The 11,079-nt window shown below is 42.0% G+C and overlaps 1 protein-coding gene across 1 annotated transcript in view; it reads right to left on the reverse strand.

Annotated features, from left to right (window-relative positions):
* The window catches only part of COL14A1 (collagen type XIV alpha 1), a 188,524-nt gene that overhangs the window by 12,223 nt on the left and 165,222 nt on the right, over window positions 1-11,079 (reverse strand). Inside the window, exon 47 of the mRNA XM_015567409.1 lies at window positions 1,253-1,330. Coding sequence (XP_015422895.1) covers window positions 1,253-1,330 — 78 coding nt within the window. The remainder of the gene's footprint in view (window positions 1-1,252; window positions 1,331-11,079) is intronic.

Genomic DNA, 11,079 nt, shown 5'->3' on the forward strand with positions numbered 1-11,079 from the left:
GTTTTTGGTTTTCATATGTTTTTATGTGTGTTGGTGTGTGGTTTTTTTAAAATACACACATATATATATATATATATATATTTTATTTCAGAGAAGAAGGAAAAGGGAGAGAGATAGAAACATCCATGATGAGAGAGAATCATGGGTCAGCTGTCTCCTGCAAATCCCCTACTGGGGATCAAGCTCACAACCCGGGCATGTGGCCTTAACCGGAATTGAACCTGGGACCTTTCAGTTCGCAGGCCAACGCTCTTGCCACTGAGCCAAACCAGGCAGGGCTCTTTGTTGGTTTTTAAAGCTGGATTCAAAAAGTAGTTAAGAACCATTCTCCAACTAGAAATGAAATTCTTTAACTTAAAACCAAAATGTAAATGAGAAATGTGTTTGAAAAGTGTTGTGGCTCTCCGATACATTCAGTCTCATTTCATCAACATCCACCCAGCATCCGTTCTGGGCATCTCATGATGCTGAGTCAGTTATATGATCTCAAATTACGGGAATTTTTACATTTGAAATGAATCTATTGCATTAGGCATCTCTCCTAGAAAAAGTCTTTTCCAAGATACTTATTAGGTTGGAAAGAAAAGTCTATAAAGCATTTGATTCCATGTGGCTAAGACTGAGATTGCAAATATCCAATAGAATGGCAAACTTAAAATTTTAATAACGAGTCTGATCGTCTGAAGACCATTATGAAAGCTCCTAGTAATGTACACAAACCTCAAAACTTCACCCAAAACTCACTCAGTGAGATGAGCCTGGTGGCAGGAACTACCAGTGCCCATCAAACATCCACGTGTTCCTCTAGATCTCGAGCCTCCCCTGCGGGACAGTTGGAGCTGAGCAACTAGTTTCAGCCAGTGAAATGTGACAAGTGACTTATGTCCTTCTGCATTTAGAACTGTGAGACTTAAGATGCTTCCTTTATCTTTCTCCTGGGGCCTTTTGTTCCAAAGGGGGGGGGGCACCGTACATCAAGCTTTGTGTTACGAGTATGATATAAACCTCTGAGGTGTCAATCCACTAAGCATTTGTTACTACAGCATAGCCTAGCCTAGCCTAACCAATAAGATTCCAGAATATGCTGTAACTTTGAGAGCTTGTATTAGGCGACAAATGGGTCTCCTAACAAAATGAACACGGCATATAGCCATTTCAGTTAGATACAAGGATGTAATATGACCATGTTCCTCACCTGTGATATCCAGGGAATAGAAAGATTTTCAATTTTCTGTTAGGTAGGAATATTTACCTGCTGGCCCAGGGGGTCCTCTGGGACCTTGGCTTCCAACACCTGGATTTCCTTTTTCTCCTTTGATACCAGTTAGACCTGTTGAGAGGGAGAGAGAGAGAGAGAGAGAGAGAGAGAGAGAGAGAGAGAGAGAGAGAGATTCCTTTTAAAAATAAAATCAAAATGAAATCTGTATAGTTCATTTTTCTGGGTTTCAAAAGGACCTCTCTAATGAAGACAATGATATGGGATAATTTGGGCTGTGGTTACTATTGAACTTTTATATTGAAGTCTGACACTGGTGACTTTTGTACAACCACATATAGAGGCTGGTTCTGTTTCTGAGCCTGCAGTCTGTATTTGCAAAACTGCAAGGTTATCTTCCTCCTCCATGCTGACGTGGTCCGGCCTGCCAGGAGCTGGCCTCTGTCTTTGCACGCACCAGGCCAGCCGATGTGTGGCACTCCACAAATAACACAATAGAAGTCACAAGTGCACATGTCTAACATTTTCCTTTTGGTCCACCCTGTAAAGGATCTGCAAAAGGCATGAATTATAATTAGGCAGCAAAGTTCTGAAGAGCGTGAGTTTCCATTAAAAACTTGGAAGCTTCGGGAAAGCCTGTGTTTGATTTGGCTGATTCAGCCCCATAAAATCCTAAACCTATTCATGTGTCTTTTCCACAGAACAGACTTCTTATTCCAAATAATTTATGGTGCTACTAATAAACTATACATTTCTCAGGCAAAAACACACACATATAAACACACACACACACACACACACACACACACACACACACACAGACAAACCCACAAAGAAACACATACACCTCATTGTCTATGTAGGTTCTATCACCAGACTGGTGGGCAGGTGAGAGCATGCTGTATTCAGCCCCAACCAGTTGCATCAGATGGGGGTCTGGGTTACCCTGACTCATGTCGCAGATGATCTCTGGTGTCTGTTTTTCAGGTGCAACAATGCTTTGAAATAGCAAACTGTGAAACCACATCTCTATGTAATTACACTTAACAGAGAAACTGGGTGATTCGTCAAAGCTCAGAAGGGAACATAAGTCAATGAAAATACCCAATCTGATAGGTGGCAGGCATGCAAGTGATTTAAAGTGTTTAAGACTAATAATAAAAGAGGACACTTATTTAAAAAAATAAAAAATAATAATAAAATAATAATAAAATAAAATGCTTAAGACTACAACCTTTTTTTTTCTTACTAAATGCAGCAGGTATTCACTGTAGACAAACTAGAAAACAAAACAAGAAAGAACTCTAGTCCTTGAAAACAGTCACTTTTAACATCTTAGCTTTTAACTTCCAGAAAGAAGCCTGTTCATATAGTATTCACTCTGGAAATAGTTGACAACAACAACAAAAAGCCACTAACACTTCTTTCTACACGGTATGCACAAGCATAACAACTGCACACGATTGTCCCTTGATTGGAAGCTTTGGTGACTGCTGTGTTCCTTGTGACCACCTCTTGGGGTCAAGGTATCCTATCATATTTTTAAAAGTCCTTCTTCCTTGTTAGTGGTCCTCAGGGCTGCTCCACCATGACTAGGCTTCCCCAACACCCAGGCCTATTGCATATGGCCTTAGTGGTGTTATCTGAGCTCAAAAAAGACCAGCCCAGCAGAAAGAGGGCAGGGCGCTGACTGGTGAGCCTATGTTCTGTTTCTGGGCTGATTCTTCTCTTAGGAGCTGATAGGAAGAGAGTGATTTCTCAATAGAAAAATGCCATCCAATCTGTGTTATACAAAGCACACGACTTACTCGGACTAGTCAACCTTTAATGCTCGATTGCCAATCCAGTTGTTCAGTCAGAAAACTACCCTGAGTATGTCTACTGGGTATTACCCAATTAACTAAACTAGTAGCTAATCGGTTAATAATTGCAGTGAGTCCTTTTTAGCTGGTGGGTGCTCTCTCACTTGTGAATGCGTGTGCCCTGATGTGCTCCTGAGAATAGAGCGGAAACTGCCTTGTCTGTTAGAATCGGAGCCACTTTCCCCAGAGGGAGCCACACATTTTTAAAGAATTAGAACACAATCAAACACACCAATGACTAATGCAGGCTGCTCATGATTAACTGCGGGTGACTCAGAGGCCTGCCGTGACCTATGGTTCTCAGGGATCAACGTTAACAGCAGGGCTTCTCGGTCAGTATTCTCCACAAGCAGAAGACGCAGTGATTGGGCTGAATAGGACATCCAGGGAAGTGCTCTCAGGAACACCCCCCTGATAAGAGCTTCCTGACTTAGCCTTTGTTCACTCATAAGGAAAGCAAAAGGTGGGGAAGACTGGGGAGTAGGAAGTCCAGTTGTTTTAATTTTCTATGTTATGTAGATAAAAACCAAGTGGAATTTGATAGTATCTGTAATACAAATCGAGAAAGGAAGAGCCTCACAAAAACATTCCAGCCCCTGAAAAGGCCCTAAAAGTAAATTCTAAAAATACAATTTGATATCATCAGAGAATTTTAGATGTTGTTAGCCTTCAAGTTATGATCCAACTAGATGTAGGCTAATATATAAATATCTGTCCCTGTGTCCACTGAAGGATTATCCATATCCATGATAACTGGACTTGGTTATAAATCTTTTTTTAAGGAAAAAAAGGTTAAAAATCAATATTTAAGTACCTAAGATGAGGATTGAAATTAAAAGCTAAGTTTACAGATTGAAGATCTCTAAAAACAGATCTGGATATATTTTGATAAGCCTTGTAGGCCTTGATTAAAAGGAGGGAAATGGAATGTCCTAGAATGTCAGCCTGTGACTGTCCATGAGGTGACAGAGGGCAGTGGAGTGAGGGCATAGTCATTCTTTACAGACAAAATGTAGTCATCACCCATAAGGACTTCCCTAAAATATCTCCTTGTGAGGACCCAAGGTGGGGCCACTTGGTGCTGAGAGGGGGTCACCAGAGCTAAGGGCCAACGTTCTTTCCACAAGGCAATGGGACCCCCAAGTGCACAGGATATTTCCTCCTTTTGACACTCCCTTCTCACCTTGGCTATCTCCATAAAAACTCCTCATTCTTCAAGACCCAACTCAAAGCTTCTCCACAATCCTAACAGACAGAATCATAAAGGAGTCAAGAGGGCAAGAATTGCCCGGCCAGCGTGGCTCAGTGGTTGAGCGTCGATCTATGAACCAAGAGATCACGGTTCGATTCCTGGTCAGGGCACAGGCCCAGATTGTGGGCTTGATCCCCAGTGTGCGGCATGCAGGAGACAGCTGATCAACGATTCTCTCTCATCATTGATGTTTCTATCTCTCTCTCCCTCTTCTTTCCTCTCTGAAAACAATTATAGATATATTTGAGCAAGGATTATCTATCTATATTTTCACTTCTATGGAGCCTTCCACATAGTGAGTCACTAACATACAGGGTGCCCTGAAAAAGGTACACATACACACACACACACACACACACTTTTTAACAGCTGATAGTTCAATTTTGAAAATGAAATGTATTTTAATAACACTGTCTTTGTAATTATTCAAAGTATGTGTGTACATTTCTGGAGCACCCTATATAGTGAGTGAACAAATGAACAAATGAATGAATGAATGAATGGAGTTTTTTGCTTCCATATTATCACTGCCTCCAATTATCCCATTGCATTGCTTGTTCTTGTGTTCTAGTCTGAAACTATGAGACTGTTGACTGCAAGAATCATCCCCTATTTATTGTGGTAGTATCAGATCCCAAGCCAAGTCTCACACATAGTAAGAAAATGCCTATAAAACACCGGAAGGCTAATTGAATGACTGAATGAAGCTGACTTAAATGCAAGCATGACCTTGAAGGATCAACAAACAAAATTCCTTCGGCTGGAGCTTCACTTTTATTTTCCTATGCCTGGCTTAGGAAACTAAAAGCATGTGAACACTGCTTCTTCTAACAAGTTCCTTGCGTGGCAATATGAACTACTAGTGTCTCTTAGAGATGAGTATGATGGACTCCAATTAGCTTTCACTATCTGCCATTTTAAAAAAATGAACAGAGCTGATATAGAAAATCTAATTTATCAAAATGTCATTTATCTAATATCCTTAGTTTTCTGTGAAGTTACCAAAAATATTTAGGATAATTAGAGAAAAGTCTTTTCTATTATGCATCCATCCTTTTATTTATTTATTTTTAATGACAACTTTTAAGAGCTATTCTTTTAGATCTCACTCTCTTATTAAAATCTTAATATCTTATTCTTATTTCATTTTTAAAATTTTTAAAAAATAGATTTTTTCTTTTTTAGAACAGTTTTAGGTTCACATAAATATTAAGTGGAAAGTCTAGAGCGTTCCCATATGCCGCCCGTCGCTACACTTGCATAGCCTCCCGCATTATTAACATGCCTCACCAGAGTGGTAAGTTTGACATATTTCTTCCTCCTTAAGAGTCACATTAGAAATGATTTCAGGGCTACCTGGTTCTCCATTACCACTAACCTAACACTGACCCTCCAATATTTTCTTTCACTGGTTTACTAAGTCAGAGACCTGTTGCTTCAGTTCTTCATTGTATTCCCAGATTCAGGCACACATCAGGCACTCAAAGATATGTCAAACAAATGGATGGATGAATGAAATTCAAAGTCTGATTGCAGACCTTGACAAACCAAAGATGTGGCTGGTTGGTGTACCATCTATGCTTCTAAATGACCTTATTAGGTTTTGAATGCTAGATGTTTTATGTATGAACGCATTTAGTCTTAGCAGAAAACAAGAGGGCAGACTCAAACTAACCCAAAAAGAGGGCTGGAATACAGAGGTTAAGTCACTCGTCTTTAGTTAGTAACACAGCCAAGATTTCAACCCAGGTAGGTGCTGAAGCCTGTGCACACAACCCAACCACTGTGCCCCCTGCCTCCCCTCTCCACCCCACACTGGCTCTCTAGGCTGTGTTTTCAGTCTTGTTTGCTATAGCTGCGGCTTTCTGAACTGCATGCGGATACAGTCGGCACGTTTTCTCTGGCCTGACATCAGCCCTGTGGTTATCAAGTTTCCGCAGCTTACTTCCTTGGGTGTATACATTTGACCTCAGCTCTGAGCAAGCCTGGAGGTTGATTTGAGGAGGATTTATCCTGCTCGCACTGACTACATGTCCAGGGTCTAGCCCTTGTTGTTGGTTTCCCTTTCTTTTTCTTTTTTTTTTTTTTTTTTACCTCCGTGTAGGGGGATTTTACTCATTTGCCCCTTGACCACATCAAGCACTCCAGGCTGGAGTCTCATGCTCCTCCACGGAGCCCGGTCACTCCCACATAATCAGACATTCTGAGCAACTCCCAGGATTTGTGCTCAGACAGCTATGCAAGGCCTGGTTAATGCTTTCATTGTCATTCTACCAAAAAGTCACAGAAACTGTGAGACAAGGCGTTAGCTGTGTTATTATATAGTCTGTTGCCTGGGAAATGCTGGTGATAAATTACAAGTAGACTGCTTTTTATTCAATGTATGTTGGAATGCCTACTAGGTACTGGACAGGGTCCCTTGCTACATTGGCAGATTCACTGGACTCAATTCAACCAGTACTTTTTGTACTTATCCAGGCTCTGCCATCTATCCCTCTTTGGCTGCGGATCAGTGCCAGCATGTACAGGCTCCATGTTTCGGGCTAAGGTGGCCAAGGCTGGAAAATACATGGTTGCTTTAAAAGTGAACAAACTTTGCAAACTATTGCTAAGGGTCCCACCTCCTATTGCCTCTTCCATAAAACAACTGATCATCTAGTATGCCTCTATACTCTAGGGCTCAGCCAGGGAAACATCAACCATTCTAGATCTTTCAAGCAAAGGGAATTTAACATAGGGACTTGGTCACATTAGCAATAGAAGAATCGAGCAATCAAATAAGGATGATGAGACAACCCAGACATTAGCAACAGCAGGAAGGCACTATCAGCAGTAGGAGTGCATGGGCGATAGGAAGAAGGGTGTGACTAGAGCCCGATGCCTAGGGCCTTCTGGTAGGATCAAGAATGGCAGGGAGACATTGTCCAGTGGAAGCAGGAGCCACACAGGGGCTGTAGCCACAAATGAAGTCACAAAGGAAGTCGGGGTGAGGTTGATGGGAGAAATATCCTGACTTTCCCCTTTCCAGTGCCTCCATTGGCTGAGGCTGTCCTGGAACAGCAGGCTAGGAAGTTTGAAAACAGTGATGCACAGAAAAAAAGAGAGAGAAGGGCAAACTGTCCAGTCGAGTCCCGATATCAGGCACTGAGAATTTAGGGTCAAATGCACCCTCTGTGTCTGCGACAGGTCACCATGTCACAGGGGAAACAGACAAATGAGTAGCTGTAATGCAGTGTGAAAGTAGCTGCAAAATATGAGAGCACAGAACTGAGGCATCGGTAGGGAATTGCAGATGGCTTTCCAGTATAGCTGACCCATGATATGAAGTCTTGAAGAACAGGGATTAGCCACGTAAAAAGGGGGCAAATAGAAGCACATGTGCAAAGGTTTGCCTGGGGAACCAGTTGAGGATGGCTTTGGCAGCTGCAAGGTGGGTAGTGGTAGAGTAAGAGGCCAGGTTAGGCCTCCTTATGACAAGCTATGTGCATCACACCAACAAGTTTGGATATGGCCCCTCTTCTAATACCTGCTACCTAATTTTTTTTGTTTGTTTCTGACTTCATACAGTTTTCCTTAAAGAAGAACTCCAAACTCGTTAAGCTTCAGGCCCCACTAAGCTCAGATCTGGCCCTACTGGGTGCAACCAAGCAGTACAATTCATTATTGTGAAGGTTAACACCACCAATAAACACGGAAAAGCCAAAGGAAATGTGCTGAATCATATTTCTACATAGTGGGCTATCCAGTGGTCAAAGGAACCTACTAACCAGATCAAGATCAAGACAACAGAATAGTTTACACTTCAGGTTTTTGCACCATAGTAATGTAGGTAGGAGGTCCTTTGGTCTTTTGAACACAGACATCTAAATCGGACACACTGACATTTGGGCAGTGAGAGGAGGAAGTGCAGCAGGGAGGAGGGAAACGAAGGTGGGAGAATGGAGGTTGTAAAGGGAGAAGGAGAGAGGAAAGGAGACGATGAGTGCAGGACTCATTCATGCACACCAAACCTGTGCATCTGTTTGCAGCGTGACTGCTCGTAATTACGGGTACATCAACAATTGCAGTGTAATGGGAAAATGCAGTGATTGGACCCATGTGCCTGGGGACAGAGAAGCCCAGATGAGGAAGATCTTACTCAGTCTAATTCAGCTGGAAGAAAGCAGAGTAGCAACAACAAATACACTGGCCAAACAAATAAAACATTGCGAGGAAGCAGTGGTCTGGCAGAGGTGACTCTTGAAATGAATTTTGAAGCTTGAGTATGAATGAGTCAGAGGAAGAAAGCGTGTTCTGGGGAGTGGGAAGAGCATGGGACAATCCAAGAAGAGATATAAAAACGGCACAATGGGGTTAGCGTTGAGGGTGGTAGGAAAGGAAAAGGCATGTGTAAAGAACGTTGGTAAACTGAATTAATGGTCTAAATTCTTTACTGCTTTGCAATGGAATTATACACCCATTCCCATTCTATGGACTCATGCATTTCCCTACTCATAGACTTAGGGCTGGCCAAGTGATTTGCTTTCACTAGTGAGGTATTAGTGGCAAAGACAAGAACAGAGGTGTGAAATATGATTGAGAAGTTGGGTTGCTCTGTTTTGTTTTAGCCATTGTCACAAGGAGAATGGGGAGCGATTCCCCACCACCACTCCAGCCAGGGCCCCAGTAGAGCAGAGCTGTCCCACCTCCCACAGACAAGTGATGAGAACTATTATTTATTGTTGTATGTTACCAAGATTTTTGCGGTTTGTTGTTATGCAGCAAAAGCTGAGCACTGTGCCATTCAGTTTGGCTAGAGCAAAGGGCACATACTTGACGTGAAGCTGATTAGAAAATATGAACCAGGACCACACAAAGATATCTTACTGAAAGAACCTTGCGGGCTATTTCTAGCACAACGCCCACTACCCCAGACAGTGACTGAAGTCCAATGTGAGGAAGCTGTTAAGACCTTCTACACAGACCTTCCAATTAAGGGTTTCAAAAAGTTGTTAAGCTACAGAAACAAAGACATTAGCTTTCATGGCAAAAAGAAGATAAAATACTGGTTACAGCTTTTTGCTATTGTAATAGTCATATTCTACTAAGTACAGAAGGTGGGGACACAATTTGATGGTAATTTTAGTTTGTCAATTGCTTTTTAAAAGTCATTCTTTGTGTTTATTTGGAAAATGATCTTATCCTGACTACAATTAGTTCCAGGAGCTTGCATACAGAAACAGTCTACAATAACATGCTTTCAGTAGGTGCTACTCTTTCAAGGTCCTTCAATCTAATCTTACATTTCCCTCTAAAAAGCTACATCTGGTATTTGAATAATTTAAAAGAGTTGGGAGGGAAAAATACCCATTTAAATAGTGAAAACAGGTGGACACAGAGTGAGCCAACCCTTCACAGGTGTCCTGGGAGCCAGACTGCTTGGAAATCATTCTTAGGAATGAAAGCAATTGCCCTGTCCCACCACAAGGCCAGAAATCTTGGTTCAATCTGGAAGAGTGTGATTAAATACATAGTCACAAATACTGTGATATTTCCTCTCTTCGAAATGGATAGCCTAATTCTCTTCCACTTGAGTGTGGCTGGGCTTAGTGACTCCCTCCTAGGAGAATACGCTAAAAGTATAAGCTTGTGACTTCTGGGATCAGTCAAAAAAGGCATTGTGGCCCACCTGCACGGCTCAGTGGTTGAGGGTCAACCTATGAACTAGGCAATCACAGTTTGGTGCCTGGTCAGGGCACATCCCCAGTTGCAGGCTCCCTCTCCCTCCCTCTCTGAAATCAATAAAAATATATTTATATAGAAAAAAAAGGCATTGTGAACTCCTCCCTGCTGTCTCTCTTGGATCACTGGCTCTGAGGAAAGCAGCCATCATATTTCGAGACCACTCATGCACCCTGTGGAGGGACCCAGCCCTCTCAGGCTCAATGTGAGTGGAGCAGTCAGGGAGGGCCTGCGGCTCCTGCCAATAGCACTGTGAGTGAGGCATCTTGGAAGCAGGTCTGCCAGATCCAGTCCAGCCTTCAGATGACTGTAGGCCTGGCTAACGTCTTGACTTCAAACTCACGAAAGACTCGGGGCCAGAACCATCCAGCTAAACTACTTGTGAGTGTCTAACCCACAAAATCCATGATCATATATCTTTTGTTTTCTTTAAGTGCTAAGATTTAGGATAATTTGTTGCATAATCATAGATCACTAATACAGAGAGCTTCTCTCTGCAACCATGATGAATGTAGAGTCCCTTTGTAGTAAGAATAAAAAAGCCTCTACAAAATAAAGGATGATACAAAGAGGAGTACTCGTTGTCTTAAAAGTTACCGTATGTTAGGAAAACATAATCCATCAAACCTTCAGGGAAAGATCTTGTTCCAAAGGCCATTCAAAATGGACTTCACCAGATCATTATCGGGTGAGAAAAGAGAAAACTCTATCTTTGTCTGGACTTCGTCTCAGGAGATGAGAGGCAGGGGGTGGGGAAGCAGGGGAGGAAGAAGGCAAACATGTATTTCAGCACATTTTTAACAGCAATGAAAAGATGATGTCTCATGCAACACATTATCAACCATAACACAACATCACAGGGAAGACTTGTAAATATTTAAGGAACAACCAGCAAATTATTATGAGAGCTCCACCAGCCCTCTTTCTTTAATCAAGTTAATCTGTCCCATAAAGATAATTTTTCCAGAAATTAATCCAGGATCCAAGGGTCATTAAGAAGTTTCACAGATGCTTACCATCGAGGCATT

Source organism: Myotis davidii, unplaced genomic scaffold (genome assembly GCF_000327345.1).
Source record: "Myotis davidii unplaced genomic scaffold, ASM32734v1 scaffold1, whole genome shotgun sequence".
In the NCBI taxonomy this organism is placed as follows: Eukaryota; Metazoa; Chordata; class Mammalia; order Chiroptera; family Vespertilionidae; genus Myotis; species Myotis davidii.